This window comes from Oncorhynchus tshawytscha, linkage group LG01 (assembly GCF_018296145.1).
Source record: "Oncorhynchus tshawytscha isolate Ot180627B linkage group LG01, Otsh_v2.0, whole genome shotgun sequence".
NCBI lineage: Eukaryota > Metazoa > Chordata > Actinopteri > Salmoniformes > Salmonidae > Oncorhynchus > Oncorhynchus tshawytscha.
In genome coordinates, this window is record NC_056429.1 from 3,847,347 (window position 1) to 3,866,839 (window position 19,493).

The 19,493-nt window shown below is 48.3% G+C and overlaps 1 protein-coding gene across 1 annotated transcript in view; it reads right to left on the reverse strand.

The window, feature by feature from the left end:
* Positions 1-19,493, reverse strand: part of iqch (IQ motif containing H) — a 140,353-nt gene that overhangs the window by 41,522 nt on the left and 79,338 nt on the right. The window contains exon 15 of the mRNA XM_042327623.1: positions 17,544-17,732. Coding sequence (XP_042183557.1) covers positions 17,544-17,732 — 189 coding nt within the window. The remainder of the gene's footprint in view (positions 1-17,543; positions 17,733-19,493) is intronic.

The window sequence follows — 19,493 nt, forward strand, 5'->3', positions numbered from 1 at the left end:
ACCGACCACCCCTGTGTTTATGGGTCGTACTCGCCCCTGATCTTAAACTGTACCCGACCACCACTGTGTTATGGGTCGTACTCGCCCCTGATCTTAAACGGTACCCGACCACCCCTGTGTTTATGGGTCGTACTCGCCCCTGATCTTAAACGGTACCCGACCACCACTGTGTTATGGGTCGTACTCGCCCCTGATCTTAAACGGTACCCGACCACCACTGTGTTATGGGTCGTACTCGCCCCTGATCTTAAACGGTACCGACCACCACTGTGTTTATGGGTCGTACTCGCCCCTGATCTTAAACGGTACCGACCACCACTGTGTTATGGGTCGTACTCGCCCCTGATCTTAAACGGTACCAACCACCACTGTGTTATGGGTCGTACTCGCCCCTGATCTTAAACGGTACCAACCACCACTGTGTTATGGGTCGTACTCGCCCCTGATCTTAAACGGTACCCGACCACCACTGTGTTATGGGTCGTACTCGCCCCTGATCTTAAACGGTACCCGACCACCACTGTGTTATGGGTCGTACTCGCCCCTGATCTTAAACGGTACCCGACCACCACTGTGTTATGGGTCGTACTCGCCCCTGATCTTAAACGGTACCCGACCACCACTGTGTTATGGGTCGTACTCGCCCCTGATCTTAAACGGTACCAACCACCACTGTGTTATGGGTCGTACTCGCCCCTGATCTTAAACGGTACCCGACCACCACTGTGTTATGGGTCGTACTCGCCCCTGATCTTAAACGGTACCCGACCACCACTGTGTTATGGGTCGTACTCGCCCCTGATCTTAAACGGTACCCGACCACCACTGTGTTATGGGTCGTACTCGCCCCTGATCTTAAACGGTACCCGACCACCACTGTGTTATGGGTCGTACTCGCCCCTGATCTTAAACGGTACCCGACCACCACTGTGTTATGGGTCGTACTCGCCCCTGATCTTAAACGGTACCCGACCACCACTGTGTTATGGGTCGTACTCGCCCCTGATCTTAAACGGTACCCGACCACCACTGTGTTATGGGTCGTACTCGCCCCTGATCTTAAACGGTACCCGACCACCACTGTGTTATGGGTCGTACTCGCCCCTGATCTTAAACGGTACCCGACCACCACTGTGTTATGGGTCGTACTCGCCCCTGATCTTAAACTGTACCCGACCACCACTGTGTTATGGGTCGTACTCGCCCCTGATCTTAAACGGTACCCGACCACCACTGTGTTATGGGTCGTACTCGCCCCTGATCTTAAACGGTACCCGACCACCACTGTGTTATGGGTCGTACTCGCCCCTGATCTTAAACGGTACCCGACCACCACTGTGTTATGGGTCGTACTCGCCCTGATCTTAAACGGTACCCGACCACCACTGTGTTATGGGTCGTACTCGCCCCTGATCTTAAACGGTACCGACCACCACTGTGTTATGGGTCGTACTCGCCCCTGATCTTAAACGGTACCGACCACCACTGTGTTATGGGTCGTACTCGCCCCTGATCTTAAACGGTACCGACCACCCCTGTGTTTATGGGTCGTACTCGCCCCTGATCTTAAACGGTACCGACCACCACTGTGTTATGGGTCGTACTCGCCCCTGATCTTAAACGGTACCGACCACCACTGTGTTTATGGGTCGTACTCGCCCCTGATCTTAAACGGTACCCGACCACCACTGTGTTATGGGTCGTACTCGCCCCTGATCTTAAACGGTACCGACCACCACTGTGTTTATGGGTCGTACTCGCCCCTGATCTTAAACGGTACCGACCACCACTGTGTTATGGGTCGTACTCGCCCCTGATCTTAAACGGTACCGACCACCACTGTGTTATGGGTCGTACTCGCCCCTGATCTTAAACGGTACCGACCACCACTGTGTTATGGGTCGTACTGTGTTATGGGCCCCTGATCTTAAACGGTACCGACCACCACTGTGTTATGGGTCGTACTCGCCCCTGATCTTAAACGGTACCGACCACCACTGTGTTTATGGGTCGTACTCGCCCCTGATCTTAAACGGTACCGACCACCACTGTGTTATGGGTTGTACTCGCCCCTGATCTTAAACGGTACCGACCACCACTGTGTTTATGGGTCGTACTCGCCCCTGATCTTAAACGGTACCCGACCACCACTGTGTTATGGGTCGTACTCGCCCCTGATCTTAAACGGTACCCGACCACCACTGTGTTATGGGTCGTAAACGGTCGCCCCCTGATCTTAAACGGTACCCGACCACCACTGTGTTATGGGTCGTACTCGCCCCTGATCTTAAACGGTACCCGACCACCACTGTGTTATGGGTCGTACTCGCCCCTGATCTTAAACGGTACCGACCACCACTGTGTTATGGGTCGTACTCGCCCCTGATCTTAAACGGTACCGACCACCACTGTGTTTATGGGTCGTACTCGCCCCTGATCTTAAACGGTACCCGACCACCACTGTGTTATGGGTCGTACTCGCCCCTGATCTTAAACGGTACCGACCACCACTGTGTTATGGGTCGTACTCGCCCCCCTGATCTTAAACGGTACCGACCACCACTGTGTTTATGGGTCGTACTCGCCCCTGATCTTAAACGGTACCCGACCACCACTGTGTTATGGGTCGTACTCGCCCCTGATCTTAAACGGTACCGACCACCACTGTGTTTATGGGTCGTACTCGCCCCTGATCTTAAACGGTACCCGACCACCACTGTGTTATGGGTCGTACTCGCCCCTGATCTTAAACGGTACCCGACCACCACTGTGTTTATGGGTCGTACTCGCACCTGATCTTAAACGGTACCCGACCACCACTGTGTTATCGGTCGTACTCGCCCCTGATCTTAAACGGTACCCGACCACCACTGTGTTATGGGTCGTACTCGCCCCTGATCTTAAACGGTACCCGACCACCACTGTGTTATGGGTCGTACTCGCCCCTGATCTTAAACGGTACCCGACCACCACTGTGTTATGGGTCGTACTCGCCCCTGATCTTAAACGGTACCCGACCACCACTGTGTTATGGGTCGTACTCGCCCCTGATCTTAAACGGTACCCGACCACCACTGTGTTATGGGTCGTACTCGCCCCTGATCTTAAACGGTACCGACCACCACTGTGTTATGGGTCGTACTCGCCCCTGATCTTAAACGGTACCGACCACCACTGTGTTATGGGTCGTCGCCCCTGATCTTAAACGCCCCTGATCTTAAACGGTACCGACCACCCCTGTGTTTATGGGTCGTACTCGCCCCTGATCTTAAACGGTACCGACCACCACTGTGTTATGGGTCGTACTCGCCCCTGATCTTAAACGGTACCGACCACCCCTGTGTTTATGGGTCGTACTCGCCCCTGATCTTAAACGGTACCCGACCACCACTGTGTTATGGGTCGTACTCGCCCCTGATCTTAAACGGTACCCGACCACCACTGTGTTATGGGTCGTACTCGCCCCTGATCTTAAACGGTACCGACCACCACTGTGTTTATGGGTCGTACTCGCCCCTGATCTTAAACGGTACCCGACCACCACTGTGTTATGGGTCGTACTCGCCCCTGATCTTAAACGGTACCCGACCACCACTGTGTTATGGGTCGTACTCGCCCCTGATCTTAAACGGTACCCGACCACCACTGTGTTATGGGTCGTACTCGCCCCTGATCTTAAACGGTACCCGACCACCACTGTGTTATGGGTCGTACTTAAACGCCCGACCACCACTGTGTTATGGGTCGTACTGATCTTAAACGGTACCGACCACCACTGTGTTATGGGTCGTACTCGCCCCTGATCTTAAACGGTTATCGGTCGTACTCGCCCCTGATCTTAACCGACCACCACTGTGTTATGGGTCGTACTCGCCCCTGATCTTAAACGGTACCCGACCACCACTGTGTTATGGGTCGTACTCGCCCCTGATCTTAAACGGTACCCGACCACCACTGTGTTATGGGTCGTACTCGCCCCTGATCTTAAACGGTACCCGACCACCACTGTGTTATGGGTCGTACTCGCACCTGATCTTAAACGGTACCCGACCACCACTGTGTTATGGGTCGTACTCGCCCCTGATCTTAAACGGTACCCGACCACCACTGTGTTATGGGTCGTACTCGCCCCTGATCTTAAACGGTACCGACCACCACTGTGTTATGGGTCGTACTCGCCCCTGATCTTAAACGGTACCGACCACCCCTGTGTTTATGGGTCTTAAACGGTACGTGTGTTATGGGTCGTCGCCCCTGATCTTAAACGGTACCGACCACCACTGTGTTATGGGTCGTACTCGCCCCTGATCTTAAACGGTACCGACCACCCCTGTGTTTATGGGTCGTACTCGCCCCTGATCTTAAACGGTACCCGACCACCACTGTGTTATGGGTCGTACTCGCCCCTGATCTTAAACGGTACCCGACCACCACTGTGTTATGGGTCGTACTCGCCCCTGATCTTAAACGGTACCCAACCACCACTGTGTTATGGGTCGTACTCGCCCCTGATCTTAAACGGTACCCGACCACCACTGTGTTATGGGTCGTACTCGCCCCTGATCTTAAACGGTACCGACCACCACTGTGTTATGGGTCGTACTCGCCCCTGATCTTAAACGGTACCGACCACCCCTGTGTTTATGGGTCGTACTCGCCCCTGATCTTAAACGGTACCGACCGCCACTGTGTTATGGGTCGTACTCGCCCCTGATCTTAAACGGTACCGACCACCACTGTGTTATGGGTCGTACTCGCCCCTGATCTTAAACGGTACCCGACCACCACTGTGTTTATGGGTCGTACTCGCCCCTGATCTTAAACGGTACCCGACCACCACTGTGTTATGGGTCGTACTCGCCCCTGATCTTAAACGGTACCCGACCACCACTGTGTTATGGGTCGTACTCGCCCCTGATCTTAAACGGTACCCGACCACTACTGTGTTTATGGGTCGTACTCGCCCCTGATCTTAAACGGTACCCGACCACCACTGTGTTATGGGTCGTAATCGTTTTCAGGATAAACAAGAAACGTCGCTCAGCATCCTGGAGGAAAACCTGGTTCAGTCTGCTTTGCACCAGAGACTGGAAGATTAATTCACCTTTCAGCAGGTCAATAACCCGAAAACACAAGGCCAAATCTACATGATTTGTGCTCATAAACAAACAAAAAAAATACTCATCCTCCCTCCTCTTAAAACGGCACTGACCACTACTGGTGTGGTTGAATATATTCTGCCACTGCGTGACTATTGTCTTCTTGTTGTCTCTGCCTCACATATCAAAAAAGGTGACATATGAACTAATAGGTTCTAGAGAAAACAAAGCAATTATCACAACACAGGTCATCATCGGGCTTTTTTTCCCTGGCTTGGCTTCCCATTTGATTTGAACCACGCGCTGATACTGTGGACTGTGACCCGTGTCCTTGACTAATAATTTAGCTGTGTTTTTTGGCAGACAACACAACAGAAAGAGAAAAGACTCCTTCTGTTGATGCTATTAAACTCTCTGTTCTCTTGTGCCTAATGGTCCATGACATCCGTCTAGGCTGTGTGTGTGTCTGTTTGTGTATAAAGCTCTACAGATCTGCAGGTCTTTAACTCACACCTCTTTATAACCTATTTTCCTGTTAAATGGTGTTGGTTTGCCCTGGAGGCTAAATTATGTTGGCTACTAGTAGGGTTATAAAAGAAGGCTGGACCTCAACATTCTTTTTTCTCTCTGAATGCCCCAGCTCTCCCCTCTTCGACTCCTCCAGGCCTATCCTGCTGCTACAATCCCCTGAAGCCTGGTCACACCCAGTCTAGGGCCATTCTCTCTCTCTCTCTCTGCATTTTGCCTTGCTTGGTCCAAGAAACACGAGCAATGGACATTAGACCGGCGGAAATCTGAGAAAAATTTGAGATTTTTGGTTCCAACCGCCGTGGCTTTGTGAGACACAGAGTAGGTGAACAGATGATCTCTGCATGTGTGGTTCCCACCGTGAAGCATGGAGGAGGTGGTGTGATGGTGTGGGGGTGCTTTACTGGTGACACTGTCTGTGATCACCCGACCTCAACCCAATTGAGATGGTTTGGGATGAGTTGGACCGCAGAGTGAAGGAAAAGCAGCCAACAAGTGCTAAGCATAGGTGGTAACTCCTTCAAGACTGTTGGAAAAGCATTCCAGGTGACTACCTCATGAAGCTGGTTGAGAGAATGCCATGAGTGAAGAATCTAAAATCTAAAATATATTTGGATTTGTTTACCACTTTTTTGGTTACTACATGATTCCACATGTGTTATTTCATAGTTGCGATGTCTTCACTATTATATAATGTAGAAAAGAGTAAAAAGAAAGGAAAACCCTTGAATGAGGAGGTGTGTCCAAACATTTGACTGGTCCTGTATGTCAATTAGATATTTCTGTGGTATTGTGTGTAGATGGATGAGACAGAGTCTTATCTTATTAAGATTATTAAGACTTTCCACTGAGACTACTAGTTAAGACTTTCCACTGAGACTATTAGTTAAGACTTTCCACTAAGACTATTAGTTAAGACTTTCCACTGAGACTATTAGTTAAGACTTTCCACTGAGACTACTAGTTAAGACTTTCCACTAAGACTACTAGTTAAGACTTTCCACTGAGACTATTAGTTAAGACTTTCCACTGAGACTATTAGTTAAGACTTTCCACTGAGACTATTAGTTAAGACTTTCCACTGAGACTATTAGTTAAGACTTTCCACTAAGACTATTAGTTAAGACTTTCCACTGAGACTATTAGTTAAGATAATACTTTCCACTAAGACTATTAGTTAAGACTTTCCACTAAGACTATTAGTTAAGACTTTCCACTGAGACTATTAGTTAAGACTTTCCACTAAGACTATTAGTTAAGACTTTCCACTGAGACTATTAGTTAAGACTTTCCACTGAGACTATTAGTTAAGACTTTCCACTGAGACTATTAGTTAAGACTTTCCACTGAGACTATTAGTTAAGACTTTCCACTAAGACTATTAGTTAAGACTTTCCACTAAGACTATTAGTTAAGACTTTCCACTGACTATTAGACTTTCCACTAAACTATTAGTTAAGACTTTCCACTGAGACTATTAGTTAAGACTTTCCACTAAGACTATTAGTTAAGACTTTCCACTAAGACTATTAGTTAAGACTTTCCACTGAGACTATTAGGTATGTTAAGACTTTCCACTGAGACTATTAGTTAAGACTTTCCACTAAGACTATTAGTTAAGACTTTCCACTAAGACTATTAGTTAAGACTTTCCACTAAGACTATTAGTTAAGATAATACTTTCCACTAAGACTATTAGTTAAGATAAGACTTTCCACTAAGACTATTAGTTAAGACTTTCCACAAAGACTATTAGTTAAGACTTTCCACTAAGACTATTAGTTAAGACTTTCCACTAAGACTACTAGTTAAGATAATACTTTCCACTAAGACTATTAGTGTCACGCCCTGGTTGAAGTATTTTGTGTTTATCTTCATGTATTGGGTCAGGCCAGGGTGTGGCATGGGGTTTTTGTATGTGGTGTGTATATATTGGGATTGTAGCTAGTGGGGTGATCTAGCAAAGTCTATGGCTGTCTGGAGTGGTTCTCAATCAGAGGCAGGTGTTTATCGTTGTCTCTGATTGGGAACCATATTTAGGCAGCCATATTCTCTGAGTTTGTCGTGGGTGATTGTCCTTAGTGTCCTTGTTCCTGTCTCTGTGTTTTCACCAGATAGGGCTGTTTCGGTTTTCGTTACGTTTCCACGTTTATTGTTTTGTAGTTTTTGCATTGATTCGTGTTTTACGTTTGTTGATTAAACTACACAGTATCACGGTCTATGAGACTGTGTAGTTACCAAACCCTAGACCGTGTAGTTACCAAACCCTAGACTGTGAGACTGTGTAGTTACCAAACCCTAGACCGTGAGACTGTGTAGTTACCAAACCCTAGACTGTGAGACTGTGTAGTTACCAAATCCTAGACCGTGAGACTGCGTAGTTACCAAACCCTAGACCGTGAGACTGTGTAGTTACCAAACCCTAGACCGTGAGACTGTGTAGTTACCAAACCCTAGACCGTGAGACTGTGTAGTTACCAAACCCTAGACCGTGAGACTGTGTAGTTACCAAACCCTAGACCGTGAGACTGTGTAGTTACCAAACCCTAGACCGTGAGACTGTGTAGTTACCAAACCCTAGACCGTGAGACAGTGTAGTTACCAAACCCTAGACCGTGAGACTGTAGTTACCAAACCCTAGACCGTGAGACAGTGTAGTTACCAAACCCTAGACCGTGAGACTGTAGTTACCAAACCCTAGACCGTGAGACAGTGTAGTTACCAAACCCTAGACCAAGAGACAGTGTAGTTACCAAACCCTAGACCGTGAGACTGTGTAGTTACCAAACCCTAGACCGTGTAGTTACCAAACCCTAGACTGTGTAGTTACCAAACCCTAGACCGTGAGACTGTGTAGTTACCAAACCCTAGACCGTGAGACAGTGTAGTTACCAAACCCTAGACCGTGAGACAGTGTAGTTACCAAACCCTAGACCGTGAGACTGTGTAGTTACCAAACCCTAGACCGTGAGACAGTGTAGTTACCAAACCCTAGACCGTGAGACTGTAGTTACCAAACCCTAGACCGTGAGACAGTGTAGTTACCAAACCCTAGACCGTGAGACTGTAGTGACCGTGAGTTACCAAACCCTAGACCGTGAGACTGTAGTTACCAAACCCTAGACCGTGAGACTGCGTAGTTACCAAACCCTAGACCGTGAGACTGCGTAGTTACCAAACCCTAGACCGTGAGACTGCGTAGTTACCAAACCCTAGACCGTGAGACTGTGTAGTTACCAAACCCTAGACCGTGAGACTGTGTAGTTACCAAACCTTAGACCGTGAGACCGTGTAGTTACCAAACCCTAGACCGTGAGACTGTGTAGTTACCAAACCCTAGACCGTGAGACTGTGTAGTTACCAAACCCTAGACCGTGAGACTGTGTAGTTACCAAACCCTAGACCGTGAGACTGTGTAGTTACCAAACCCTAGACCGTGAGACAGTGTAGTTACCAAACCCTAGACCGTGAGACTGTAGTTACCAAACCCTAGACCGTGAGACAGTGTAGTTACCAAACCCTAGACCATGAGACAGTGTAGTTACCAAACCCTAGACCGTGAGACTGTGTAGTTACCAAACCCTAGACCGTGTAGTTACCAAACCCTAGACTGTGTAGTTACCAAACCCTAGACCGTGAGACTGTGTAGTTACCAAACCCTAGACCGTGAGACAGTGTAGTTACCAAACCCTAGACCGTGAGACAGTGTAGTTACCAAACCCTAGACCGTGAGACTGTGTAGTTACCAAACCCTAGACCGTGAGACTGTGTAGTTACCAAACCCTAGACCGTGAGACAGTGTAGTTACCAAACCCTAGACCGTGAGACTGTAGTTACCAAACCCTGGACCGTGAGACAGTGTAGTTACCAAACCCTAGACCGTGAGACTGTAGTTACCAAACCCTGGACCGTGAGACAGTGTAGTTACCAAACCCTAGACCGTGAGACTGTAGTTACCAAACCCTAGACCGTGAGACTGTGTAGTTACCAAACCCTAGACCGTGAGACTGCGTAGTTACCAAACCCTAGACCGTGAGACTGCGTAGTTACCAAATCCTAGACCGTGAGACTGCGTAGTTACCAAACCCTAGACCGTGAGACTGTGTAGTTACCAAACCCTAGACCGTGAGACCGTAGTTACCAAACCCTAGACCGTGAGACTGTGTAGTTACCAAACCCTAGACCGTGAGACAGTGTAGTCACCAAACCCTAGACCGTGAGACTGTGTAGTTACCAAACCCTAGACCGTGAGACAGTGTAGTTACCAAACCCTAGACCGTGAGACTGTGTAGTTACCAAACCCTAGACCGTGAGACTGCGTAGTTACCAAACCCTAGACTGTGAGACTGTGTAGTTACCAAATCCTAGACCGTGAGACTGCGTAGTTACCAAACCCTAGACCGTGAGACTGCGTAGTTACCAAACCCTAGACCGTGAGACTGCGTAGTGACCAAATCCTAGACCGTGAGACTGCGTAGTTACCAAACCCTAGACCGTGAGACTGTGTAGTTACCAAACCCTAGACCGTGAGACTGTGTACTTACCAAACCCTAGACCGTGAAACTGTGTAGTTACCAAACCCTAGACTGTGTAGTTACCAAACCCTAGACCGTGAGACTGTGTAGTTACCAAACCCTAGACAGTGTAGTTACCAAACCCTAGACTGTGTAGTTACCAAACCCTAGACTGTGTAGTTACCAAACCCTAGACCGTGAGACTGTGTAGTTACCAAATCCTAGACCGTGAAACCGTGTAGTTACCAAACCCTAGACCGTGAGACTGCGTAGTTACCAAACCCTAGACCGTGAGACTGCGTAGTTACCAAACCCTAGACCGTGAGACTGTGTAGTTACCAAACCCTAGACTGTGTAGTTACCAAACCCTAGACTGTGTAGTTACCAAACCCTAGACCGTGAGACTGCGTAGTTACCAAACCTTAGACCGTGAGACTGTGTAGTTACCAAACCCTAGACTGTGTAGTTACCAAACCCTAGACCGTGAGACTGCGTAGTTACCAAACCCTAGACCGTGAGACTGTGTAGTTACCAAACCTAGACCGTGAGACTGTGTAGTTACCAAACCCTAGACCGTGAGACTGTGTAGTTACCAAACCCTAAACCGTGAGACAGTGTAGTTACCAAACCCTAGACCGTGAGACTGTGTAGTTACCAAACCCTAGACCGTGAGACTGTGTAGTTACCAAACCCTAGACCGTGAGACTGTGTAGTTACCAAACCCTAGACCGTGAGACTGTGTAGTTACCAAACCCTAGACTGTGTAGTTACCAAACCCTAGACCGTGAGACTGTGTAGTTACCAAACCCTAGACCGTGTAGTTACCAAACCCTAGACTGTGTAGTTACCAAACCCTATACCGTGAGACTGTGTAGTTACCAAACCCTAGACCGTGAGACAGTGTAGTTACCAAACCCTAGACCGTGAGGCTGCGTAGTTACCAAATCCTAGACCGTGAGACTGTGTAGTTACCAAACCCTAGACCGTGAGACAGTGTAGTTACCAAACCCTAGACCGTGAGACTGCGTAGTTACCAAACCCTAGACCGTGAGACTGTGTAGTTACCAAACCCTAGACCGTGAGACAGTGTAGTTACCAAACCCTAGACCGTGAGACTGTGTAGTTACCAAACCCTAGACCGTGAGACTGTGTAGTTACCAAACCTAGACCGTGAGACTGTGTAATTACCAAACCCTAGACCGTGAGACTGTGTAGTTACCAAACCTAGACCGTGAGACTGTGTAGTTACCAAACCCTAGACCGTGAGACCGTGTAGTTACCAAACCCTAGACCGTGAGACTGTGTAGTTACCAAACCCTAGACCGTGAGACTGTGTAGTTACCAAACCCTAGACCGTGAGACAGTGTAGTTACCAAACCCTAGACCGTGAGACAGTGTAGTTACCAAACCCTAGACCGTGAGACTGTGTAGTTACCAAACCCTAGACCGTGAGACTGTGTAGTTACCAAACCCTAGACCGTGAGACTGTAGTTACCAAACCCTAGACCGTGAGACTGTGTAGTTACCAAACCCTAGACCGTGAGACTGTAGTTACCAAACCCTAGACCGTGAGACTGTGTAGTTACCAAACCCTAGACCGTGAGACTGCGTAGTTACCAAACCTAGACCGTGAGACTGTGTAGTTACCAAACCCTAGACCGTGAGACTGTGTAGTTACCAAACCCTAGACTGAGACCGTGTAGTTACCAAACCCTAGACCTGTGTAGAACCCTAGACGTGAGACTGTGTAGTTACCAAACCTAGACCGTGAGACAGTGTAGTTACCAAACCCTAGACCGTGAGACTGTGTAGTTACCAAACCCTAGACCGTGAGACTGTGTAGTTACCAAACCCTAGACCGTGAGACTGTGTAGTTACCAAACCCTAGACCGTGAGACAGTGTAGTTACCAAACCCTAGACCGTGAGACTGTAGTTACCAAACCCTAGACCGTGAGACAGTGTAGTTACCAAACCCTAGACCATGAGACAGTGTAGTTACCAAACCCTAGACCGTGAGACTGTGTAGTTACCAAACCCTAGACCGTGTAGTTACCAAACCCTAGACTGTGAGACCGTAGTTACCAAACCCTAGACCGTGAGACTGTGTAGTTACCAAACCCTAGACCGTGAGACAGTGTAGTTACCAAACCCTAGACCGTGAGACTGTGTAGTTACCAAACCCTAGACCGTGAGACTGTGTAGTTACCAAACCCTAGACCGTGAGACTGTGTAGTTACCAAACCCTAGACCGTGAGACAGTGTAGTTACCAAACCCTAGACCGTGAGACTGTAGTTACCAAACCCTGGACCGTGAGACAGTGTAGTTACCAAACCCTAGACCGTGAGACTGTGTAGTTACCAAACCCTAGACCGTGAGACTGTGTAGTTACCAAACCCTAGACCGTGAGACTGACTGTAGTTACCAAACCCTAGACCGTGAGACTGTGTAGTTACCAAACCCTAGACCGTGAGACTGTGTAGTTACCAAACCCTAGACCGTGAGACAGTGTAGTTACCAAACCCTAGACCGTGAGACTGTGTAGTTACCAAACCCTAGACCGTGAGACTGTGTAGTTACCAAACCCTAGACTGAGACAGTGTAGTTACCAAACCCTAGACCGTGAGACTGTGTAGTTACCAAACCCTAGACCGTGAGACAGTGTAGTTACCAAACCCTAGACCGTGAGACTGTAGTTACCAAACCCTAGACCGTGAGACAGTGTAGTTACCAAACCCTAGACCGTGAGACTGTAGTTACCAAACCCTAGACCGTGAGACTGTGTAGTTACCAAACCCTAGACCGTGAGACTGCGTAGTTACCAAACCCTAGACCGTGAGACTGCGTAGTTACCAAACCCTAGACCGTGAGACTGTGTAGTTACCAAACCCTAGACCGTGAGACTGTGTAGTTACCAAACCCTAGACCGTGAGACTGTGTAGTTACCAAACCCTAGACCGTGAGACTGTGTAGTTACCAAACCCTAGACCGTGAGACTGTGTAGTTACCAAACCCTAGACCGTGAGACTGTGTAGTTACCAAACCCTAGACCGTGAGACTGTGTAGTTACCAAACCCTAGACCGTGAGACTGTGTAGTTACCAAACCCTAGACCGTGAGACTGTAGTTACCAAACCCTAGACCGTGAGACAGTGTAGTTACCAAACCCTAGACCATGAGACAGTGTAGTTACCAAACCCTAGACCGTGAGACTGTGTAGTTACCAAACCCTAGACCGTGTAGTTACCAAACCCTAGACTGTGTAGTTACCAAACCCTAGACCGTGAGACTGTGTAGTTACCAAACCCTAGACCGTGAGACTGTGTAGTTACCAAACCCTAGACCGTGAGACAGTGTAGTTACCAAACCCTAGACCGTGAGACTGTGTAGTTACCAAACCCTAGACCGTGAGACTGACTGTAGTTACCAAACCCTAGACCGTGAGACCCTAGTGAGACTGTGTAGTTACCAAACCCTAGACCGTGAGACTGTAGTTACCAAACCCTAGACCGTGAGACAGTGTAGTTACCAAACCCTAGACCGTGAGACTGCGTAGTTACCAAACCCTAGACCGTGAGACTGTGTAGTTACCAAACCCTAGACCGTGAGACTGTAGTTAGTTACAAACCCTAGACCGTGAGACTGTGTAGTTACCAAACCCTAGACCGTGAGACAGTGTAGTTACCAAACCCTAGACCGTGAGACTGTGTAGTTACCAAACCCTAGACCGTGAGACTGTGTAGTTACCAAACCCTAGACCGTGAGACTGTGTAGTTACCAAACCCTAGACCGTGAGACTGTGTAGTTACCAAACCCTAGACCGTGAGACTGTGTAGTTACCAAACCCTAGACCGTGAGACTGTGTAGTTACCAAACCCTAGACCGTGAGACTGTGTAGTTACCAAACCCTAGACTGTGTAGTTACCAAACCCTAGACTGTGAGACTGTGTAGTTACCAAACCCTAGACCGTGAGACAGTGTAGTTACCAAACCCTAGACCGTGAGACTGTGTAGTTACCAAACCCTAGACCGTGAGTTACCACTGTGTAGTTACCAAACCCTAGACCGTGAGACTGTGTAGTTACCAAACCCTAGACCGTGAGACTGTGTAGTTACCAAACCCCGTAGACAGTGTAGTTACCAAACCCTAGACTGTGTAGTTAAACCTAAACCGTGAGACTGTGTAGTTACCAAACCTAGACCGTGAGACTGTGTAGTTACCAAACCCTAGACCGTGAGACTGTGTAGTTACCAAACCCTAGACCGTGAGACTGCGTAGTTACCAAACCCTAGACCGTGAGACTGCGTAGTTACCAAACCCTAGACCGTGAGACTGTGTAGTTACCAAACCCTAGACTGTGAGAGTTACCAAACCCTAGACCGTGAGACTGTGTAGTTACCAAACCCTAGACCGTGAGACTGTGTAGTTACCAAACCCTAGACCGTGAGACTGTGTAGTTACCAAACCCTAGACAGTGAGACTGTGTAGTTACCAAACCCTAAACCGTGAGACAGTGTAGTTACCAAACCCTAGACCGTGAGACTGTGTAGTTACCAAACCCTAGACCGTGAGACTGTGTAGTTACCAAACCCTAGACCGTGAGACTGTGTAGTTACCAAACCCTAGACCGTGAGACTGTGTAGTTACCAAACCCTAGACTGAGACAGTGTAGTTACCAAACCCTAGACCGTGAGACTGTGTAGTTACCAAACCCTAGACCGTGAGACTGTGTAGTTACCAAACCCTAGACTGTGTAGTTACCAAACCCTAGTGAGACTGTGTAGTTACCAAACCCTAGACCGTGAGACAGTGTAGTTACCAAACCCTAGACCGTGAGGCTGCGTAGTTACCAAATCCTAGACCGTGAGACTGTGTAGTTACCAAACCCTAGACCGTGAGACAGTGTAGTTACCAAACCCTAGACCGTGAGACTGCGTAGTTACCAAACCCTAGACCGTGAGACTGTCTAGTTACCAAACCCTAGACCGTGAGACCGTAGTTACCAAACCCTAGACCATGAGACTGTGTAGTTACCAAACCCTAGACCGTGAGACTGTGTAGTTACCAAACCCTAGACCGTGAGACAGTGTAATTACCAAACCCTAGACCGTGAGACTGTGTAGTTACCAAACCCTAGACCGTGAGACTGTGTAGTTACCAAATCCTAGACCGTGAGACTGCGTAGTTACCAAAACCTAGACCGTGAGACTGCGTAGTGACCAAATCCTAGACCGTGAGACTGCGTAGTTACCAAACCCTAGACCGTGAGACTGCGTAGTTACCAAACCCTAGACCGTGAGACTGTGTAGTTACCAAACCCTAGACTGTGAGACAGTGTATTTACCAAACCCTAGACCGTGAGACTGCGTAGTTACCAAACCCTAGACAGTGAGACAGAGTAGTTACCAAACCCTAGACCATGAGACTGTGTAGTTACCAAACCCTACACAATGAGACTGTGTAGTTACCAAACCCTACACAGTGAGACTGTGTAGTTACCAAACCCTAGACCGTGAGACCGTGTAGTTACCAAACCCTAGACCGTGAGACCGTGTAGTTACCAAACCCTAGACCGTGAGACTGTGTAGTTACCAAACCCTAGACCGTGAGACTGCGTAGTTACCAAACCCTAGACCGTGAGACTGTGTAGTTACCAAACCCTAGACCGTGAGACTGTGTAGTTACCAAACCCTAGACCGTGAGACTGTGTAGTTACCAAACCCTAGACCGTGAGACTGCGTAGTTACCAAACCCTAGACCGTGAGACTGTGTAGTTACCAAACCCTAGACTGTGTAGTTACCAAACCCTAGACCGTGAGACAGTGTAGTTACCAAACCCTAGACCGTGAGACAGTGTAGTTACCAAACCCTAGACCGTGAGACTGTGTAGTTACCAAACCCTAGACCGTGAAACTGTGTAGTTACCAAACCCTAGACTGTGTAGTTACCAAACCCTAGACCGTGAGACTGTGTAGTTACCAAACCCTAGACAGTGTAGTTACCAAACCCTAGACTGTGTAGTTACCAAACCCTAGACTGTGTAGTTACCAAACCCTAGACCGTGAGACTGTGTAGTTACCAAATCCTAGACCGTGAAACCGTGTAGTTACCAAACCCGAGACCGTGAGACTGCGTAGTTACCAAACCCTAGACCGTGAGACTGCGTAGTTACCAAACCCTAGACTGTGTAGTTACCAAACCCTAGACTGTGTAGTTACCAAACCCTAGACCGTGAGACTGCGTAGTTACCAAACCCTAGACCGTGAGACTGCGTAGTTACCAAACCCTAGATCGTGAGACTGTGTAGTTACCAAACCCTAGACTGTGTAGTTACCAAACCCTAGACCGTGAGACTGCGTAGTTACCAAACCCTAGACCGTGAGACTGTGTAGTTACCAAACCCTAGACCGTGAGACTGTGTAGTTACCAAACCCTAGACCGTGTAGTTACCAAACCCTAAACCGTGAGACAGTGTAGTTACCAAACCCTAGACCGTGAGACTGTGTAGTTACCAAACCCTAGACTGTGTAGTTACCAAACCCTAGACCGTGAGACTGTGTAGTTACCAAACCCTAGACAGTGAGACTGTGTAGTTACCAAACCCTAGACCGTGAGACTGTGTAGTTACCAAACCCTAGACCGTGAGACAGTGTAGTTACCAAACCCTAAACCGTGAGACAGTGTAGTTACCAAACCCTAGACCGTGAGACTGTGTAGTTACCAAACCCTAGACCGTGAGACTGCGTAGTTACCAAACCCTAGACCGTGAGACTGCGTAGTTACCAAATCCTAGACCGTGAGACTGTGTAGTTACCAAACCCTAGACCGTGGGACAGTGTAGTTACCAAACCCTAGACCGTGAGACCGTGTAGATACCAAACCCTAGACCGTGAGACTGTGTAGTTACCAAACCCTAGACCGTGAGACAGTGTAGTTACCAAACCCTAGACTGTGAGACTGTGTAGTTACCAAACCCTAGACCGTGAGACAGTGTAGTTACCAAACCCTAGACTGTGAGACTGTGTAGTTACCAAACCCTAGACCGTGAGACTGTGTAGTTACCAAACCCTAGACCGTGAGACAGTGTAGTTACCAAATCCTAGACCGTGAGACTGTGTAGTTACCAAACCCTAGACCGTGTAGTTACCAAACCCTAGACCGTGAGACTGTGTAGTTACCAAATCCTAGACCAGCAGTTTAGGCACTTAACCCTTAAATTGCTCCAGTGGCAGAGGGTGGTCCACCCTACCTGAGCGTTCAGGACTGTGGTTATAATAGTGAGGTTACAGGTGAAAGGTCATAGTGTGTGTTCCATCCTACCTGAACCCTTCCTCCAGTGTTCAGGACTGTGGTTATAATAGTGAGGTGAAAGGTGAAATGTCATACAGTGTGTTCCATCCTACCTGAGCCCAGGCCGTCCTCCAGCGTTCAGGACTGTGGTGGCTGTATTCCTGCTGAGCCCAGATAGAGCAATTCAGGTGAGACACATCGCAGTATGCTGTGCCCCGCCCACCCATCTCAGAGTCCATCTTGAAGAGCCAGCGCCTCACCTCCATGTGGTTTGTCATCAGCTGGGCCAGGGTTTCATGGAGCTTGGGAGAGAGGAGAGAGAGAGGGGGAGAGAGGAGAGAGGAGAGAGAGGGGGAGAGAGGAGAGAGAGAGGGGGAGAGAGGAGACAGAGAGGGGAGAGAGAGAGATAGAGGGGAGAGAGGAGAGAGAGAGGGGGAGAGAGGAGAGAGAGAGGGGGAGAGAGGAAAGAGAGAGGGGGAGAGAGGAGAGAGAGGAGAGAGAGAGAGGAGTGAGAGGGGGAGAGGGGGAGAGAGGAGAGAGAGGAGAGAGAGGGGGAGAGAGAGAGAGAGGGGGAGAGGAGAGGGGAGAGAGAGAGAAGGAGAGGGGGAGAGAGGAGAGAGAGGGGAGAGAGAGGAGAGAGAGAGGGGAGAGGGAGAGAGAGAGAGAGGGGGAGAGAGGAGACAGAGGGGGAGAGAGAGGAGACAGAGGGGGAGAGAGGAGAGAGAGGGGAGAGAGAGAGCGAGAGGGGGAGAGAGGAGACAGAGGGGGAGAGAGGAGAGAGGGGGAGAGAGGAGAGAGAGAGAGAGAGAGAGGGGGTGAGAGAGGAGAGAGAGGGGAGAGAGAGAGAGAGAGAGGGGGGAGAGAGGAGAGAGAGGGGGAGAGATGAGAGAGAGGGGGAGAGATGAGAGAGAGGGGGAGAGAGGAGAGAGAGAGGGGAGAGAGAGAGGGAGAGAGAGAGAGAGAGAGAGAGAGGGGGGGGAGAGAGGAGAGAGCAAGAGAGAGGTTAGACCAAACCAAACACAATTAAACCCAACCAAATCAAGAGAAAACAAAAAGATAATTACTTTATTAAGAATGAATAAAAACCAGAGCAAACTAGAATGATATTTGGCCCTAAACAGAGAGAACACAGTGGCAGAATACCTGACCACTGTGACTGACCCAAATTTAAGGAAAGCTTTGACTATGTAAAGACTCAGTGAGCATAGCCTTGCTATTGAGAAAGGCCGCCGTAGGCAGACATGGCTCTCAAGAGAAGACAGGCTATATGCACACTACCCACAAAATGAGGTGGAAACTGAGCTGCACTTCCTAACCTCCTGACCGTATTAGAGACACATATTTCCCTCAGATTACACAGATCCAAAGATTTCAAAAACACATCCAATTTTGGGTGAAATACCACAGTGTGCCATCACAGTAGTAAGATTTGTGACCTGTTGCCACAAGAAAAGGTCAACCAGTGAAGAACAAACACCATTGTAAATACAACCCTTATTTATGTTTATTTATTTTCCCTTTTGTACTTGCACATCGTTACAACACAGTACATATACATAATATGACATTTGAAATGTGTCTATTGCTTTGAAACTTCTAAATAATACAGCATACCAATACAGTATGTTTCCCATACCAATACAGCATACCAATACAGTATGTTTCCCATACCAATACAGTATGTTTCCCATACCAATACAGTATGTTTCCCATACCAATACAGTATGTTTCCCATACCAATACAGCATACCAATACAGTATGTTTCCCATACCAATACAGTATGTTTCCCATACCAATACAATATGTTTCCCATACCAATACAATATATTTCCCATACCAATACAGTATGTTTCCCATACCAATACAGTATGTTTCCCATACCAATACAGCATGTTTCCCATACTAATACAGCATACCAATACAGTATGTTTCCCATACCAATACAGCATACCAATACAGTATGTTTCCCATACCAATACAGTATGTTTCCCATACCAATACAGTATGTTTCCCATACCAATACAGCATACCAATACAGTATGTTTCCCATACCAATACAGTA